We start from the raw sequence: 21,219 nt of genomic DNA on the forward strand, positions 1-21,219 counted from the left end.
CTTGATGAAGGAGTCGCATGTGACAAAATTCCAGTTAGCTTCATATGGTGAAGCTTCAGTCATCTATAGATATCACAGACCTAGTGGCTCTTCATTCTGAGCTGATAGGATACTAGCAAGATAGGAAGTGATACAGTGACGCACAGGAGAGGGTCTTTATCCTACTAGTTACGGCATTGCCCATGTCCGCTTCCTGTAAGTGGCTAAAAAGTGAGTATGCTGGTGTCAGGGCTGGTTTTGAGAGTCTGCTCAGGGGCTTCATCTGTTGACCACCAGGCCCTCTCTCATACCTTTCCACCCTCCACCTGCAGGCCCCACCTTGTCCCATTCATAAGCCCTTGCACGGCTTAAGCTCAGTTGCCTATACCACTGGCACACCCTTTCCCCAACAGTACTGGCTGATGCGTGCAGCTGGGAGTGCTGCTGCCATAGCAACCAGCAGCATTACCACTGCGTACACACCTTTCCTGAATTATGCTGTGCAACTAGGAACATGGAGGGCTGAGCACCAAGCAAAAAGATGAGGAAGGGCATCCAGACTGGTGATAGAAGAGATGTGTGGGTGGGGTCAGCAGCAGTGGGCCCCATCAGGAGCCCTGGCAACTGTCCCACTTCAGGATATGGTGATGTTGGTCCTGGCCAGTGTTAACCTTGGGCTCTACAGGGAAAGCAAATGGCCTGGAGCTCAGTCTAACAAAATCCCCTCCCGCATTGTTCGTTTCAAGACCCAATGCTGTCTGAGATCACTTGGGTTATCCTTATGCCTCAACCTGGGTCTCAAAAACAGTGGGGTTCTGTTGCACCTCAGACAAAGTGAGTCTATTGGTCTATTGGCTGTGTAACCGTGGTCTTGGAATTTTCTTTCCTGACGTTTTGCCAGCAACTGTGGCAGGCATCTTCAGAGTAGTAACACTGAAGGACAGTGTCTCTCAGTGTCAAGTGTGTAGGAAGATCCTACACACTTGACACTGAGAGACACTGTCCTTCAGTGTTACTACTCTGAAGATGCCTGCCACAGTTGCTGGCGAAACGTCAGGAAAGAAAATTCCAAGACCACGGTTACACAGCCCGGATAACCTACAAGAACCAATGAACTCCGACCGTGAAAGCCTTCGACAATAGAGCGAGTCTACTTATGCACTTCTTTTGAACTTAACACCCCCTTCCCAACTGCTTTGGATGGATGAGTGATGGAACCTTAGGATCTCTAGGAAGAGCATCTGGTTTAAATTTGCGCCTTTTATCTAATGTCTTAATCTGAAAGTAACGATGCAGTGCAACATAAGGGAAATTATAAACACATTGAGCTGCTGCAGGGGTCTGTTTGCAAAGTTTCAAAAAAAGACACAATGATATGAAATGATAAATCAGGCAACTCTTTTCAACACTTGAGATTTTTCTTGTTAAACTTTCACATTCAGACTTCTATTATGGCAACTGAGCACTTTTAACAATTCTTTTTGATGCAAGTATAGGTGTCATAATACTGGAAAATGGTTTAATAGCACCTGGATGCAATTTTGCATTACCCCCTCAAATTATAAGCATGCAAATGTTCCTTTAGAAACTGACGAAAATGATGACAGAACTAGAGAGAAACTTTAGCTCACAAAAATTATGTTTTATTGTCAAGACCATTACAAATAACAGTACAAAATGAAATGCTTTTTTGGGGGCATCAGTTTAGTGGACATGGTTAGTCATTTTATTCTATGATCCTGAATATACAGACTAGTTAATTTTCCTGTTATATATATCAATAATGTTTTAATATTCAGGCATTTGTTGTTCATTGCTAAGTACTTAAACTTTGCAAAAATTAAATATCAATTCAAAAAAAATGGCAGGTCTCAACTCCTTCTGTTGCTGAGAGTGCAGGCAACTTTATTATGAGATCAAAATATTTCCCATACTTCCCATCTCCTTTTGTCAACATGCCAGCAACGCCCATTTCAAATGCATACAATCCACACATTTCGTATAAGGACAGAAGTCTATTCTTGAACAAGTACATTCCTCAAATTTCAGTATGTGTCCTATTAAATTACATGGATGGAATTAAGGCTCCTCCCTGGAAACTACCGGAAGATCATGGAGTTTTAAAAGGATGTATGAACAGACTTTTGAGAAAAGATTTGATAGTATCCTTTGAAACTAACTTCCAGTTTGCTTTCCAACTCAAATTAAAAATGTAACCTTGTGTCTAGAAATAGATCAGTAAGCATAATAATTCAATCCTACCTATGCAAATGTTAGCAGTTCTTGCTTTCATGGTTATGTCCCATTATTTTCAGCATTTGTTTCCCAAAACATTACCTCTACAATAATTTGAGCAATTCCCCTTAATACTCTGACCGTAGAGACTTGATTGACCCAAATCATTATTACCACTGAAGTGCTAGGCAGACAAAACTCGACTGGATGATTATTTAAAGCCTTGGTAGGCTGAAAGCACACTAAAGGTTCACATTTCCAGCCGACAAGCATTGACATTTCCATCCAACAAGCATCGGAGCTCCATGCCAACAGAGTAAAATAAAAATTAATCTTCTGAAAAACTAGCATGGAAAGACTCCAATAATCTGTTGCTTTTATTGACACACGCGCCGTTAACACCTTCACAGTTTTCTCACATCACTGATAAGACACCTCAAGCTCTCAGGATATTTACAGTTGCTCATATTTGTGGAGAAGGAACTGTCAGCAGACCCGTAGGCTTGAGCTTGTTTATGCCTCCATCTAAAATGCAAACCCTTGGATATTTGATTTTCACGAGATGGGCTGCAAACTGAAGCAGAAAGACTTGGCGTCAGAAGGCTGCGTAGCATTCGTATATTTGCACACATTCATTCCAGAGTTAAGCAAACAGAGGCAAGATGGCTATTATGATTTCCTCATTTTCCTGCTAATTGAACAAACTCGCTTTATTAAACGATTTCAAGGCATTTACATTTCTGTCTGTCATCCGTAAGAAACACTAAACTGACAGTAGATTCCAAAATCCTTTTTGCATCAGATAGCATTGCTGCTGCTGCTTCTACAGTTCTTCTCCGTCATATCCCTCACCTTGGTCTCACACAGGCCAACCTTTTTACTCTCCCAAATGTGCAAACAATCACAGGCTTCTTGGTCTGACTCTCACTGACTTCTACTGCTCATATTGAAACACCAAAGTTTACTGGTGTTCACACTCACAGACTAGTAAAGGGAATATACACCAAAATGAGCTTAACAAGGAAGATGTAGCTGAACTCGTGTGACCTGAAAGTGAAGATTTCTGCTTCTCTAATTTTCAGCCTCTCTCAGCCTAGAAATTGGCACTTAGAAAGCGCTTCGTCTCATTTTGCTGTTTAAGTTAGTGGCTCATTTTAGGCAATAAATAATTCATTGCCTGTTTTATAGAAATATTGCGCTGCTCTACTTCCTAGCTGAAAATCTAAATCTCTGGAGAACATCCACATCTTGGTGTGGGCAACTTCTCTTCTCCCTCTGAAAAGCTCATTTCCACAGGTAATAAATGCTCACCTACTCCCTTTCTGCCCTCCCTAAAGCCCGTCTTGATTATCAATACATAAGCAGCCTGAACAAAAGTGAAAGTCAGTCACTTCCCCCATCTTTTAGAAACAGCAACACACTCCGTGTGTCCATCCCACAATCCATGACAAGGATTGATGAATTAAAATGAAAAAGGCCAATAAATACAAAATGAGACCCACACAGATATCACTCTAAAATGGCACCAAACCTTGGGACCTCTCTCCACAGGGAGATTCTTCTGTCTCCTTCTGTAGCCATCTTCCACCAGTGGGTGAGCACTTTTTTGTTTCATTTCATGTTCCCTCCTTCTTACCCAATGTTTTAATTGCTGTTTTATGTATTTGTATGTATTTTAGCCGTTTTTAATTGTTTTAATGATGTGTGGGGTTTTTTGTTGTTATTCTTTTAATGGTTTTAAAATGTGATTTGGGGAGGGGCTGTGGCTTAGTGGCAGAACATCTGCTTGGCAAGCAGAAGGTCCCAGATTCAATCCCCAGCACCTCCAAGTTAAAAGGACTAGGCAGTATGTGATGAGAAAGGCCACTGCCTGAGACACTGGACAGCTGCTGCCAGTGTGAGTAGACAATACTGACCTTGATGGACCAATGGTTTGGTTTAGTATAAGGCAGATTCATGTGTTCATGTGATTTTATTATGTATATTTTAACTTGTTAGCTTCCTTGGGGGCCCTTATGCTCTTGCACACTCCTGGATCTACAGCCCCGCCCTTACTTATCCTGAATAATCATGACAGAATTAGGCATGGTACGGATGCAGAGATCAAATCAGATAGAAGTTTAATAAAGTAACCAAAGCCCACACATGGTTGATTTACACAGCAAACTGAGCGAGGATCAAAATCAAAAGTGATATAACTGCAAATACCCTTTCCCTACTTTTGTATATACCCAATTAATGGATAGGCTATGTATTCTTGAAGCTGCAGTGTTAAAAAATCATCCTTCACCTCGGATTCCTAGAGTGCAGCTCCTCCTCTTTATTCAGCCACATGTGCTCAAGATGGCATTCATGGCTTACTCCATCATGCTAAATGTGGATTGGAGGGAGGACTGTGGATTAGATTTTAGGATGGTTAGGTAGATAAAGAACTGGTTGAATAATCGCACCCAAAGACTGGTAGTGATAGTCTCCTTGTCTGATTGGTGGGTACTGTCTAGCGGGGTGACACAGGTCTCGGCCAGTGCTTTTTGACATTTTTATCAATGATCTAGATGATGGTATGAAGGGATTACTCATTAAGTTTGCACATGATACCAAATTAGGTGAGACAGCAAACACTCCAGAAGATAGAAATAAAATACAGTTAAGAGTTGGATACATTGAGAAAATGGGCAGATGTGAACAAGATGCGACTTAATAGAGATAAGTATAAGATTTTGCAACTGGGTAGTAAAAATGTTATGCACACATACTGGATAGGGGATACTCTTCTGGGTAGTAGCATGTGTGAACAGGATCTTGGGGTTTCGGTGGATTGCAAATTGAATATGAACAGCCAGTATGATGCAGCACGGTGAAGGGGGTTGGACCGGAGGGTCTGTAGGCCCCTTCCAACTTTTTAATTCTATGAGATTCTTTTCTGTGAAACTGGACTGAACTTAAGAGCAGAGCAGAACAGATCTAAAAACACCATAGTCTCAGTCTCCACCAATTTTATAACTTCTTTGATGACCTTTCCCTTGTGGGTTTTTTCACTTCTCTCCAAATGGAAGAAATACAATCTTGCTGTGGGTTCCGAAATCTCTCTCTCCTAGGTTCAGCTCTTTGGCCAAGGTGGTAGCTTGGCAACCGTTTGTTTTCCTTCTGCCAGAGCGATCTGCATACCCATGGCACTGACTTGCCTTCTGGCTGTGAAGCTGACTCCTTGCTCCATAGCATTCCCATTACTGTTTACATGCTCAGTGCCTTTCTACAGGTTAAGGGTGTAGACCCAATTACTGTGAATCCTGGGGTGTAGGGCCTTTCTTCACACCCTTACATCAAACTGAACAGTTCTGCTCACTAATCTAAAATTGAAAAAGATCCTTAAAAGGGCAATCACAATGGCCAAGAGTTTGGAGCATCTGTCCTATGAGGAAAGACTAAAGTGTTTGGGGCTTTTCTATTCTATTAGGAGCGCTGTGGAACAAGTGAACAGATGTCTTTCTTCCTTCTCGCAATACTTACATTTGAAGATCATGAAATGAAAACATTGACAATCGATTTAAGAGAGACAAAGAAACTACACCTTCACACAAGGTAATGTGGAATCCTTTGCAAAAAGATGTGGTGACGAACACAGTCTTCATCTGCTTCAAAACTGCTTGAGACAAATTAAAGGAGAGATAGGTCTGGCAACAGCTATTCATCATGATAGCTAAATGGAAATCCTCAGGCTCAGAGGAAGCGTGCAGCTGAACACCAGTTGCTGGGATTCAAACAACAAGTTATCGTCTCTAGGCCCTATGTGTGGGATTCCTTGAAGCATCTGGATGTCTATTGTTGGATGCCAGACCAGGAAGACCCTTAATTAGATCCAGCAAGTCTCTTAAGTACTTACATACACTACAATTCCTATTCAGTTTTATAAGGATGGGCTCACACAGGCCTATTCCTTGTTTGGAGCCTTCTTATTTAAAAACCTCCCTTGCTCATTGACAGCCTATTAGCGTCCTCACCCTTCATTGGTGAGGAAAACCTTATGAACACTGTTAGTTCCTAAGAATAGTAAATTAAAAAAAGATAAGGCCATGGGTTGGATATTATGGCTCTATTAGTGGAGGAACCTCCCTCTAGCAGAAGACCCTTACCCTTATGAAAGATACTAGTTTGATGGTACTGGGGATCCAACCCGTATCTTTTATTGAATAATCCTACTAAAAAATCTGTGCAACAAAATTGCACAGCAAACAACCTAACTACCTGATTTGTATATCAGAAAAGCAACACTAATTTATGTATAAACCAGTAACAATAATAATAAGCTCCTTGTTCCAAATATGTATGTGTGAGTGAGAGAGGGAGGGAGAGGGTATGTGGTAGGTAACGTATATGTGCATTTAGATTATTGCTAACTGACTTTATGTTAATGGAAACTTTAAAAACTCTTTCCAAACTTCTCACATAGGGTTTGCATTCAGTTTGGAGTTCTGGTTCATGATCTATTTGCACCTGGCAGACTGCATGTCACACACATGGAATCTTCAATGTCTCTGCTGTTGGATGAATTGCTATAGGGAAAACCAAAGAGAATCGGTCTTGCCATCTTTCTCTCTCCATACATGTCGGTGCCAATCAATGCAAGAGGAACAGCTCAAAGACAGCAAGAACATACTAGTGACTATTTAAAAGACTGAAAAACGCAATCTGTCAAATGGTGCCAGCTTGGGACACAGGAAAGTATGCTCTGCATCTGACAGCAAGTCTATCAATGGATGGACGTTCAGATTACCTTTCCATCCCTGAACAATAGAAAACCAGCAGTTTTTGTTAAGTTTCCTTTCACAAACAGACCCTTCTTCCAATCGCCAACCAGACAGAACTTTCAGCAGTGATCCCTGCAATTGCTCTCTGTGGCCCCGTCATTGCCAGCAGCCTAAATACTAAGTTTAGTGAGTTGCCAACAGAATTCCTTCCGCTCAACTTTCTCTGATTTTCTACAGCATTCTAAGGATCAAAGGGAAGAGTAGAAAGGAATCAGGTAGCAGTATGACCAGGTTCACTATGGTACCTACTCCTCCAGCTTCCTGGCATTTTTCTGCACTACCTTCTAAAATTGCATCACCACTACCAGCAAGCAGACTAGTGTCGTGACAATCGTATGCTTTTGCATTTTTATGTGTTCTGAAAGCAAGAGCATGCTCTTGCCTTGCTTCCTGCTTGTAAGGTCTACTGACTGACTGTCCTGGCACTGTAGCATCTGGCTCTCATGGGCAATCCCTAACTCTGGGATGGCAATCTGACCAAGATATCATCCAAGTATAGAAAAAACTGTGATGCTGCCCTCCTTGAGCAGCTTTTTTTTTTTTTTGAATTTTTTTTATTGGTTTTTATAATATAAATTTTCCATGTTAACAAACAACAATATACGTAGTATTAAAAACTAAATCATAGGTAATGTTGTTATAATTGTTTAAGTGCTAAATAAAAATAAAAAATAAAGGAAAATTTATTGACTTCCCCATCACCTCCGTCCACCTCTTAATAAAGTATTCTATCCCATCGTGATATGGTCTGATCTTAATTATTCTTATATCTCAATTAGGTTTCAATCACATTATACTATCAATATAATTGATTACGTTCCTTTATGTTAACAATGTCATCTAGATCAGATTAAAAGGTATTCTTCCATTTCCCCCAGTCCTAGTTCATATTCACAATATTTCATCCACGCCTCCCATTCCCCCATAAATTGAACATTGTCTTTTTGTTTTAAAATAGCTGTAAGTTTTGCCATTTCCACCAGTTCAAACATTTTCATAGTCCAGTCTTTTTTCCCAGGAGTGTCTGCCCCTTTCCATTTTGCTGCATAAAGCAGTCTTGCAGTTGTAGTCGCGTAAATCAAAAAAGTCCTGTGTTTTAACAAATCATCAGGTATCATACTTAATAGCATCATTTCTGGTGTTTTGGGTATGTTTTTTTGTACTATTAGTCTTAATTCGTTATAAATCATATCCCAAAAATCCTTAGCTTTGTCACAAGTCCACCACATATGATAAAAAGAACCAACTTCTTTATTACATTTCCAACATTTAGGGGATGTCACTTTGTAGATCTTTGCAATCTTCTTAGGCGTTAAATGCCATCTATACATCATTTTATAGATATTTTCTCGAATTGACTGCGCATTTATTCCTTTCAGGTCTTTCGCCCATAGTCTTTCCCATTTGTTTAGGGCAATATCATGTCCCACAGTTTGAGCCCAATTAATCATTGTTGGTTTGATTATTTCCTGCTCACAATAAATTGTTAAAAGAAGATTATACATTTTAGAAATCAGTTGAATATTATTATCTAATAGCATCCTGTGAAAAGATGATTTTTCTTTAGAGAATCCATTCTTCATATCTTGTGTAAATACTGATTTAATTTGATGATATTGAAGCCATTGTAAATCGTCTTTAAGTAACTGAAAGTCTTTTAGTGAGCTTTTCTTTCCTTCCCAGTTAATTAACTCTTGGTAGGTGATAAATTTGTCCAATCTAAGTGGGCGTAATGTCAACATTTCTTGAGGTGATACCACATCGGTGTTACTGGTTCAAGAATATGTTTATATCTCATCCATATATGAAATAAGGAGGACCTGATTATATAGTTACGAAATGATGCTTGTATCTTAATTTTACCATACCATAAATAGCCATGCCATCCACTTATATTGTTAAAACCTTCAAGATCTAACAAACGCGAATTGGATAAGTTCATCCAGTCCTTTAGCCATACTAAAGCGGCCGCTTCAGCATAAAGTTGAAAGTTAGGTAGTGCTAAACCTCCTCTAACTTTAGAGTCCACCAGATGTTTATAAGCAATCCTTGGTTTTTTCCCTTGCCAGATGAAATTTAATACGTCTTTCCTCCAGGTATCAAAGTATTTAACATGTGATATTATAGGCAAATTTTGGAATAAGAAAAGCATCCTTGGTAAAATGTTCATTTGGATTGTTGATATACGTCCCAAAAGTGACAATTTTTTATTTGACCAAATGATCATATCAGTTTTTATTTTGTCCCATAGTTTAAGATAGTTATTGGTTATCAAGTCTTTATTCTTTGCAGAGATCCAGATTCCCAAATATTTGATCTTATTAGCCTTCTCCCAACCTGTGTATGATATAAATTCCTGTTGTTCTGTTTCTGATAAATTCTTAAATATTGTCTTTGTTTTTTCTTGGTTAACTTTAAATCCCGATACATTTCCAAAATCGTCAAAAGTTTCCAACAGTATCTTCACTGACTGTGTTGGATTCTCCAAGATTAACAGAAGATCATCCGCGAATGCTCTCAATTTGAATTCATGTTTTTTAATTTTTAATCCGCGAATGTCCTCCATACTCCTTAGCTTACAGCATAGTGATTCCAACACCAACAAAAATAATAATGGAGACAGAGGACATCCTTGTCTGGTTCCTTTCTTGATTGCACAGTTGTCGGACATCGATTCATTCACCAGAATTTTTGCCTGTTGGGATGTATATATGGCCGATATACCTCTCAAGAAACGGTCTCCAAAATTTAATTTTTCCAATATCTTTTTCATAAAGTCCCATGAGAGCATATCAAAGGCTTTCTCTGCATCCAAAAATACAAAGGCCGCCGTTTGTTGAATATTCTGGTTATAATATTCCAATGAATCTAATAAAACTCTTATATTATCTTTAATTTGCCTTCCTGGAACAAAACCTGCTTGGTCTTCATGTATAAGGTCCTGTAAGCTCCTGACCCTTCGAACCAGAAATCACCACAGAGTCATATAGAATCCAAGCAGATGGCTTTTACTGGTCAAAAAGGCAATACAGTGCATACAGGGAACTATGGCAGCTATGAGAGTCTCACTAGCTGAACGATAATATAAAGCAGTAAATGGCGGGAGATTACAAAGCATCAGCAACGCATAAACAGAGTACACTTTCCCAGGAGTAGCATTCCCAGGCCTTGGTATGTGTGGTCGACCTTGAGGCTAGACAGTACAGCACAGACACAGAAACAATACTGAAACCGAGATAGCAGCCTGACATCCTGCTCCCCTTAAGGCCCCCTCCCAGTCTGTAAGGGGGCTGGTCTTGCCGGGTAGGCAGTGTGAAAGGCATTGACGAGTTTGGGGGCGGAGACATCTCGTGCGCGAACCCATTCGTCGTAGGCAGGGGGGAAGTGTTTCCAACGGACCAAGTACTGTAGGTTTCCATGGTGAATACGAGAGTCAAGGATTTTGGAGACCTCGAAGTGCTCCTCCCCCCCCCACCATAATGGGCTGTTTGGGAGGCGGATTGGGATGCCACTGTGGAGAAGCAGTATGGGGCTTCAGGAGGCTAATGTGGAAAACGGGGTGCACACGCCTCAGGGTTTTGGGGAGAGCTAGCTCCACTGTGACAGGATTTATGATCCGTGTGATGGGGAATGGGCCAATGAATTTAGCATTGAGCTTAGGGCACGGACGGGTGGAACGTAGATTTTTAGTGGAAAGGTAGACCATTTTACCCACTCGCAGGTCACCCCCGGGGGAACGATGTTTGTTGGCTTGTGCTTTGTATTTGCGCTTGGCTCGATCGAGATTGCTAACGAGCCAGGGCCAGGTGGTACGGAGGGTGTGTGCCCAGGAGGCAACGTCAGGGTCTCCCTCCCCCTCCCCACTATTTCCGGGAGTAACAGGACCGAAATCCTGTCCATACATTGCATAGAATGGGCTAAAACCTGTAGATTGATGTACAGCATTATTGTAGGCATATTCTGCAAAAGGTAATAGTTCCACCCAGTTATCTTGGTGGTAGTTGACATAACAGCGTAAATAACATTCAAGTACAGCATTAACACGTTCAGTTTGACCATCTGTTTGAGGATGGTATGCAGTAGACAATCCTTGTTCTACCCCCACCAACTTGAGAAATGCTTTCCAAAACTTAGAAACAAAACCACTGCCGCGGTCACAGATTATTTTGCGCGGAAACGAATGTAACCTGAAGATATGTGTCACGAAGAGGCGGGCCACTTTTTGAGCAGAGGGGATCCCTGCGCATGGAACTAAATGGATTTGTTTGGAAAACAAATCAGTAACAACCCATAAGACAGTTTTTCCCCCGCTGAGAGGGGGAAATTGTAGTTGAGTTTTCTTCCAGGCCGTGTGTTTCTGTATCATAAATCCTCTTAGAACAGCTTTAAATGCATCCCAGTATTCAGCGAAGTTTCCCCATTAAGGTTAATTTCAAAGAAATCTTTAATTAAGTCCTGTAGTTCTTTTTGAATCTTGTTATCCTTTAAAAGTTTATCATTTAGTCGCCATCTAAATGCTTGTTTATTGTTCCATTCAAATGTAACTGGATTATGATCAGAAAAAGTTCTTGGTACAATCTGGATTTTACGTAGTTGCGTGAAAATAGATTTACTAGCCCATATCATGTCTATTCTGGAGTGTGAGTCGTGTCTTGCTGAATAAAAAGTATATTCTTTAGCCGTTGTATTCATTGTTCTCCAGATGTCTTGTATTTCCAATTCTGAAGCCATGGTGAAGAAAGTTTTAGGTAAACATCCTTCGTTTTCGTCTTTTGCTTTTGATTTTTTATCCAAAATTGGGAGAGTAACACCATTGAAATCGCCCATCAAAAGAATCTGATCCTTTGCATACTGAGAAATCAGTTCATGTAGTTGTCCATAAAATTTAGCTTTTCCTTCGTTAGGTGCATATATTCCTACTACAATCGTCTTTTGCCCAAATATTTTGGTCTTGATAATTACTATTCTGCCTTCATTGTCTTTGTACAGTAGTTCAGGACTAAAGCTAGAATGAGCATATATCACAACTCCCTTTGTTTTTGTTTTAGCCGATGCAACAAATGCTTGTCCAAGCATTTGCCTATCCAGGTATTTTTTGTGTTTTGTTGCTATATGAGTCTCTTGCAGACAAATTAGGGAGTATTTGTATTTCTGTAGATATTTAAAAATTCTAGCCCGTTTGGTTTTTTCATTCAAACCATTCACATTCCAAGAAATTACTTTTGCCATGATGTAGTAATTATTGAAGCAAAATATTCAGTCTATAACACAGTGCCTCCTTCTGCTCTCTGTGGTTCTTCTTCTTCTTCCTCTTCCTTTTGTTCCAGGGTTAGTCCTTTAAGCTCTGTCTTGTAATTCCTCAGAAATTTTCCCACTTCCGATGGAGATAAGATTGTCATTTTCATTTCTTTGTAGGTGAAAGCCAAGCCTTGTGGCATAATCCAACGATATTTGATACCATTAGCTTTCAAAACAGACACAAATTCTTTGTAATTATTCCTCTGTGAAAGTAAATGTCTTGGTATGTCCTTTAATAATATTAGAGGAATATCTCCTGCTGAAACCGGACTGTCATAGTGGATCTTCATGATCCTGTCCTTGATCCTAGTGTCATAAAAAACAATCATGAGATCTCTTGGTTTAGATCTTTTCATTCTAGCAGGTAATGGTATTCTGTAAACTCTGTTGATGGCTTGGTTCAATTCTTGTTCTTCTATTTGAAATAAATAAGCCAGGTTTGGGACTACAGTTTCTTTGTTGTCTCCCATCATATCTGGAAAATTGCGCAGACGAAGGTTGGTTTCTCTAACTCTCATCTCCATCATTGCTATCTGATCTTTAACAGCTGTCTGATTAGTTTGTATTGTTTCAATCTGCTTCTCTTGGCTTGCTAATTTTTTCTTTGTATCCTTGTGTTCTTCCATCACTTTCTTAACTGATGAATCCATTGCTTGCATGTCCGTCTTCATAGTATTCATTTGGGTCTTTACAACTTTAAGGTCTTCTGTAACCACATCTAGCTTTTGGTTAATAGCTTGAGATGCTTGGCCAAGATTTGTCATCATAGCAGTCAGCTGTGTCATTTGTGTAGACATCTGTTCAAACTGTTTAGTTGTTGCCTCTGTTTGCTTGGCTAACATGTCTTGCAATTTCTTTTCCATGGTTAAGGTTTGTGTCGCTTCTTTCAGTTTTGTATAGGCAGGGCTATGTAATGAGCCAGAACGGGGTCGGAATGCAGACATTTACATTGAAGTAAGGCTGGTAAAATACATGTCCTCAATCAGGACCCTCTGATTAGTTGTTGATAGAAAATGTTTCAATGATCAGCTTAATAATTTTTTCGCTTTAAAAAGACTCCTATTTCACTTTAAAACAGCTTTTTAAGGTTTTGAAATACCAGCGAGTTTTGCCGGCCGCTCTAGGTCGGGTCAATCAGGAAGTATTCCGGAAGTTGATTTCACCGTGGACCTTCTACCGCCTCTTCTCGATGGTTGTTCCCTTCAGGAACTATTTCTATGTTACTCGAGTGCGACGTGTATCCGGTCCTACGAGTTGCTTCCTGTTGTTGTAAGCCAGATGATAGAGAGGGTGATATAGAGGGTCTTCCGGATTAAGGAGTTCCTTGCTGCAAACGTGGCTGGAGGACCCCTTTTTTTTCCTTTTTTTCTTCCACCGGAAGAAAGAAGTTCACCCTCCCCTTCCCTCAAAAGTACTTCTCATTGGTGGAAATTTTAGTCCATCTTATAGGCGTCTTTCTAGCTCTTTGTTTTAGTTTAAGCTGATCAACTTGATAAGGCTCCTGCCTCTAATCCTGATGGATTTTATAGGTCAAACTTATCCAGTTCGATTAAGGGAGGGACAAGGATGCTGGGAATGTCTTCATCTACAGTTATTCAGTAACATCAGTAAAAGGCGAAGGGTTCTTGCGTACTCACTTGAGCGTCTAGAGGTGAGGTTCTTATCTTGAAGTAGTCCTTATGGTGGTTATAAGGTGGTGGAGGGTAGAGTCTTATGCCGAAGTTGCGTTTTGGCGATTTCTTCCCTAGGTGCCCTCGCAGGACCGGCGTCCAAAACTCCGAGGGACTTAAAGAAGCTCCCTCAGAGTATTTGGGAGGTCAAACTGCTTTTGCGGGCTGCAGGGAGTTCCTGCTATCCGACCCACTTGCAAGGATCGGGTTGGGATGCATATAGCATCCCAGGATTAACGAAAACTTGGATTTCTCCCAGGACAGCCTGGGGAAACGTGGCACTCACCCCAGCGGCACCACCGGAAGTCCCTATGCTGCCCTCCTTGAGCAGCTTGACAGTGCATCCAAGCTTGCAGTGACGGATGGCTTCAACTTGGACTAGATGGCCTGTATGGCCCCTTCCAACTCTATGTTTCTACCAGGTCCTGGGTGGAGACAACAGAGAACAAGAAATATCTGAATGCCAAAGCACATTATTAATGAATGTTTATGGCTTTAGGCAAACATGAGGAAATGCTGATGGCTTGGCTGAACTGGAAAATGGAGAGATGTATGCGTCAAAGCAATTTATACCAGCACGTCTCGTCACTAAATAGAAGCGGTAGAGCAAAAAAAAAAAAAAAAAAAAAAAAAATTAACCACTCACAGCTTCTTTTTGATACATTTGTTCAACTTCTTTAAATTCAATACGGAACGTATATACATACTGATGGGGTGGGTGCATGTGCGTGAAGAAGATGCTCTGCCACTAATCTACTGGTCCCAGGCTTGATGTTCCTAATATCTTAGGAGGTGCTGAATCATAGCTAACATGCAGATGCTTCTCCACATATACAGATCTTAATGTTTTGCTAACTGGTTGGTGTAGATGAAAGGACCAGACAGATACGGCTAGGCTATGAGTTCCCCTACAAGCCTTGATGAAGATCCAGCTGCAGACCCAAAAACAAATTTGCCAAAGAGAATGATTAGTTAACCAGTCTAGTAGCCTACAAAACTGATTTCTTCTTTTTGCAGTGGAAATCTCCTCACTACAGCTTTCTGGATGTATTGGGTGCTCCTCATCCTAGATGAACACTTGGAGGACCCTGTCTGTGGCCTGGACAGGCAATTTCAGCAAAGTGGAGTAATCCACAGTCACTGGGGCACAATACTAGAAGAAGAAGAAGAGTTGGTTTTTCTACCCCGCTTTTCTTTACCTTTAAGGAGTTTCAAAGTGGCTTACAATCACCTTCCCTTCCTCTCCCCACAACAGACACTCTGAGAGCCAATGTGGTGTAGTGGTTAAGAGCAGTGGACTCTAATCTGGAGAACCGAGAACTCTCTCAGCCCCACCTACCTCACAAGGTGTCTGTTGTAGGGTGGGGAAAGGAAGATAATTGTAAGCCGTTTTGATTCTTCCTTAAGTGGTAGAGAAAGTCGGCATATAAAAAACAACTCTTCTTCTCCTTCTAGGTGGGGCTGAGAGAGTTCTGAGAGAACTGTGACTGGCCCAAGGTCACCCAGCAGGCTTCATGTAGAGGAGCAGAGAAACAAACCCGGTTCACCAGATAAGAGTCCGCCACTCATTTGAAGGAGTGGGGAATCAAACCCAGTTCTCCAGATTAGAGTCCGCCGTTCTTAACCACTGCACCACAGTGGCTCTACAACCATGTAGGAAGTGCCAATCACTTGGACCTTTTCTACCCAATCACCAACAAGCTGGGACAAAAGGGAATAGTCATGTGGGAAAGAACCATGTAACCCAGATGGCTGCAGACAGGTGTGCATGAAGGCACCATAAGTGTTTACAGGGATGCAGATCTATTACGGTAATTTTCATGCAATAAAAAACTATATTCCATATTTTAGCAAACTTTCTGTGACTACTTTGACTTCCATTTATCCAACAGGCATTGTTTGCGTGGCTTTGCTTCTCTCTCTGTGCTGACAGATTGCCTGCCATGGTGTTCTTTTCTAATGCCTAAGTAAGCATGATGTAGTAAAATGAGGCTCTCACTGAAACTGTGACAAATGGCCTTCCTGATGAGCCAAAGGGCTATTACTACCACCATGCCAGAGCCCCATAGCAACCAGGCTGGACAGGATCTGTGACAACTGCTATAATAACAGTTGGAAGAAAGAGAATGGTGGCCTGAAACAAACGAATGGTGCATTTGCTAGCTGGGTGGTCTGGGGAAATGAGCAAAATTGCAGAGCAAGGACGTGGAAGGAGCTTGAATAACTTCAGAACGGAACAGGAAGGGTGACAAGGAAACAAAGTAGGAGGTCTTGTAAATAATGTATGTACTGATGGAAGAAGAAAAAAGATGAGGGAAACAGTGAGAGCATGAATGTGCATCCACCTGAGAAGATGATAGAACGTGGAGTTACCCATTGATAAAAACGAATGCAGCCAACCAGAAAATTATTAGATCAAATCTAGATGCCGTCTAGTCCAAAACACATACTTGTAACTACATCGTACATACCAAATTTCCTGCACAGACATCTTTCTGATACAGGAAATCACTTGCGTTCACTGCACATACACACACGAAACACAGCATTTACCACACATTAGGGCATACATGCACGTTCCTACATGGATATGTTATATTGTGCATTCTTCAAAGAAAAATGCTCCTGGAATGGAATTTTTTTGTTTCTGCTCATTTCCAGCATGGTTTCATTTCTTGTCCTAAACGATACAAAATACATAACACAGCACTTTCCCCTCTCTTTTCGTTTTTTGGTTAAAAAGGTTAAAAGGTTATTTCTGGTATGTATACTGCTGGAGGGAAAGAGAGAAACAAATTCCAAATATTTACAAGGATCTCAAGATTTTACTCTGCCTGCAGGTCTGTGTAACTAACATAAAGTTAACTTATGAGATGAAAGAAAAGCAAAAGAGAAAACTATTTGCTATAAAAAGATGAAGCATGAAAAATATGAGAATAAAGCACATTTGAATATAAAACATTTTATACATTTCTTCTTTAGCAGCTAGCAGTTAAACGTCTCATCATAGTCAGACCAAAATAATCTGACTTCCCTTTATTCTCTAGCTACTGCCTTAATGTTGCTTAGACAGGATGCCCTGGAAGGTTGAGGTTTGTATTTTCTGATGTTACTATTATTTTCTGTGTTTACAGAGTCAGGCTGTTTTCCTCAAGTGAAAGTATTTTTTTTTAATTTCCCACTTCTATAAAATGGAATAGAACAGCAATATTTGATTTAAAAATTGTTGTCCTTCACTTACTGCCCTACTTTAGGGTTATTTAAAGAAAGGCCACTTGGAATCATATGTAGTAAGAGCAGATTTCTAGATAAAATTCTATCAAACGCTTATCCATGATAGCTAAAGTGGCCTTTTATGCATAGAAAAGCTTCTACTAGAAGCAAGGGAGTGGATTCTAATGCATCTTCACATTCACAATGATTCACAAACAGCAGTTCACTTACGGAACAGGGCCTTTCGGATCTCCCCCTTCCTGATACAGCCCCATGTACCCTTCAAAAATCTGCTCTTGAGGGTTGGGGTGCCCCAGAATGGTATTTAAAGTAGCACACAGGAGTAGTGAAGGGAAAGGTTTGGTTTGAGAAGAACAGAGAAAACCAGAGACTTCATCTCTCATAAATGATACTGCTCTTATATCTAGCTAAGCTAAAATGCTGGATTAAACGGATCTAACAGAGCCCCACATATATCCTAAATTTACCACTAGGGCTCTAGTATATTTTGAAGCATGTGCCCAATTGTCATGTTAAAACAGCCAGTGAAATATCTAGGATTAGCGAACTGGATGCAAACACATTCACTTCACCCAATAGTTGAGAAAGTATTCATAAGAACAAAGTCAAACTTGCTACTATTTAGATTACTTAGCAGTCTGGTTTGCTATACACGTCCGACCTCTTGTACACACAATTCTAAGTGAATTTCCATTCGTCTTCCCAACTATTCCCCTCTCAGTCTTCAGAAGAAAGTTACAAACAGATAAAATCTAAAATCATATGTTTTTTTAAAAAAACCTTAATTCACCAGTGTCTCTTTGTCAAGACTGTACTCATTTATATATCCATGCACTGAAAATTTGAGCAGACACTCAAAGCTTAGATGTTGCTACAGCAAGTTCATTTAAAACAACTCCAAGATCAATTCCTCTGCAATACTTTTGAATAAATATCGCAGCTCTGACTTTTTATGTTATACTCAATATATATCAGAAGCCAAAATGCTGTGTTTATGGTTTAACCATGACCCCTTGCATTCCTCAACACATGATTTATTGGATTATTATTTTTTATTCCTGGCTACTGGAAAAAAAGTAAAACCTCACATCTTTCAAGTATGTTGGAACATTAGACACATCAGGTTTTTTTAAAATGTATACAAACGAGATTTCACTGGGAGAGAAGGGGGAAAACTGTCAGTTGTAAACTTACTTTAGACTTAACTCTCACTCTCACTGAAAAATGCATGCCAATGAATAATTGAAGGTCTGAGAAGGTGTGGCAGGTGCTTCCAGCAAATGACCCTTCTAAGGGAAGGATGGGGGAATGGCCAGTCCAAGAGAGAGCAGCAAACCTATAGGGTGGGTCCGGTCCAACACACACACAACATTGGATACAGCTGGCTGTCCCCATCTGGGACTGCGGGAGTGGATGGGAATCAGCGGGGAGCAGTGTGGGCTAACCATCCCTAGCGGAGGGAACTGCTGGGGAGAGACTTAAAGGTGGTTGTGCGCAGGAGCTGGGAGGCAAAACAGGACGCAAGGCTTGGCAGGTACAGCACCTGCCAAGGAAACAATGGAACCAGGCGGTGAGGGAACATCCCTAGGTGTGAGGCTGATGGATGCATGGAACCTGAAGGTTGTTAAGCAAGGGTCATGAGGCAGCAGTACTGTTTGCAACTCAAGTCTCTCTCTCTCTCTCTCTCTCTGAGCCAATGGAGTCTCACCCACACCCATTCAAGTACTAACCAGGGTCGATCCTGCTTAGCTTCTGAGATCTGATGAGATCAGGCTAGCCTGGGCCATCCAGGTCAGGGCCCCTATGTATTATAGTGCCCAGAAAATGATGACACAAGACCTTGTGACAGCAGAAGTGTAAGTGGGGACACCATGTGTGAGTTAGTGCAAGTGGCTACCACAGTCTTGTCCTTGCATTTCTGCCTTGACAAGAGCTCTAGTGCAAATGGAAATTTTGGCTAGATCCAACCCGAGCATCTGGCCTTTCACTGTTTGTGAACGTAGATTCGAATGAGTGGATGGAGATGTGTTTGCTGCTGGACTACTAGATATTTGCCAGTGAAGAACAACGCCTGAAGAGGAAATGCATGTCTATATGGGGATACATAAGGAGAAATTACCAGGGAGCAATAACTGGCCACGGTTCCTTGGTGCATGTCCACCTTGCACTATATCACAGATATCCAATGGGAAAAATGCACCTGAAAATTGCCAACTTGAGAGCCAGCGTAGTGTAGTGGTTAAGAGTGTCAGACTAGGATCTGGGAGACCCAGGTTCGAATTCCCACTCTACCATGGAAGCTCGCTGCGTGGTCTTGGACTGGTCACACACACTCAGCCTAACCTACCTCACAAGGTTTTTGTGAGGATAAAATGCAGAAGAGGATGATATAAGCTGCTTTGGGGCCCCATTGGGGAGAAGGGCAGGATATAAATGACATAAGTAGACTTATCACCCATGTTGACGTGTAGAGTTACCCTTCAAAATGCTGACCAAAGCCACTTAGGCTCTTGAGCAAGGCTCTCGGGTACTATAAAAATCTGGAAAAAGGTCCATCTTATCATGGTTCTTTGCAGTACTGCACTATGTGGAATGGCGCATGAAGGTTGTATTTTCAGGGTTTTATAAATTTGAAAGTAAATTTTCCGGGGTCATAAGATGTTTTTATTTTTACAGAAAGCCAAGAGTTTTTCAGTGATTGCTTTTGTAAAAGCCAGCTGATGAATATTAAAACAAATATATTGTTCATTAGCATGTTGTGGTGTTATTGAACAGAACTGCTCCATGTTAACTAAGTATACAGTGACCCTCCCCGCTCTTTTTGGCTGATGAGTTTATTATTTAGTCAACAGTGTCAAACAGTAAAGGTTCTGTGATAAATGACAATGGAAACATTCAAAATGTTTCTTAGATGTGGTCTGACACGTAAAGCAGTACCCGTACTACCGAGGCAAAGAGAAAGGAACCACAGTATGCACTTTTTGGTTCACTCAAGTACAAGGAAAATTCCTTACATACTCAATGGAAAAGGAATGTACACATTTCACTCCATAATTTCAAGTACAAACTGACAGGTATAAGGGTCCAACACACAAGGAGTTTAAAGATCCCATTAATCTACATCTACACAGATGGAAAATTTGATAAGAGATAAGGCCACGAAGATCAGCAGATGCCAAAAAGAGAACATTTCCAAGTTAACTACTTCAAGGGCAAACAGATTTACAATGGGCTTTGAATAGTTCAGTTGGGACCCTTGTGATGCAACCCCCCAAATAAGGAGGTGTTAAATATCTTCAGAAGGTGATGTTCATAGGAATATGGCACCCCTTTGTCTGCTGTGTCCCTTAATTGTACTTGGATAAAGGCCACCTGGTCACTAGCTGAGCCTTGTCTCAAGAAAACAGGGGCAGGAAGGCTGCCGTCTGAAGTCCTTTTTTCCAGCTTGTGTTGGACAGGACAGGCAGCTCCAAGCAACCCTTCCCTCCACATTTCATCTGTTTGCGACTGATCTCAGCCATCTATGGCAGCATTCAATAAAAATGAAATGCCATGAAATTGTTGCATGTGTTTTCTATGAAATTGTTGCATGTGTTTTCTATGTAGGATTCAGTCATTCGAGTGACTCTCCACTGAAAGAGCGCTGCAATACTAGTCTGTTGCGAGCCAAGTAATTTTTCTTTTGTTGCCCAGCTAAAGGAACAGTTCTCACAGGGAAGGGTCACCATGCATATTTGGAAATATGCTTCATAAGAGAGACATTCGCTGAGGCCAAGAATGTGTTACGTTGACAGGGAACTGAATTTAATCTTGCTGTATGCTATTTAAAAGGCCAACAAAACTTTGTGTTAAACTTATGACTGCCCTTTTTTGTTTAGAGAGGATTACCCGTTCCTCTTACAGCTAACTTCTGCCATACATTTGAAAGAACTATGATACTATGGTAAACAATGTTCTAGATAAGGAGATGGTCACATGTCAGTAACTTTTACAGG

At 40.8% G+C, this 21,219-nt stretch overlaps 1 protein-coding gene across 2 annotated transcripts in view; it reads right to left on the reverse strand.

Moving 5' to 3' along the window:
• Positions 1 to 2,544: 2,544 nt before the first annotated feature.
• TBCK (TBC1 domain containing kinase) overlaps positions 2,545 to 21,219 on the reverse strand; it is a 97,938-nt gene continuing 79,263 nt past the window's right edge. For both annotated transcript variants that reach the window (XM_056855596.1, XM_056855597.1), the window contains exon 25: positions 2,545 to 2,788. In XM_056855596.1, the coding sequence (XP_056711574.1) occupies positions 2,678 to 2,788 (111 nt within the window). In that variant the 3' untranslated portion in view covers positions 2,545 to 2,677. The remainder of the gene's footprint in view (positions 2,789 to 21,219) is intronic.

The sequence above is a fragment of the Euleptes europaea genome, chromosome 9 (assembly GCF_029931775.1).
Source record: "Euleptes europaea isolate rEulEur1 chromosome 9, rEulEur1.hap1, whole genome shotgun sequence".
NCBI lineage: Eukaryota > Metazoa > Chordata > Lepidosauria > Squamata > Sphaerodactylidae > Euleptes > Euleptes europaea.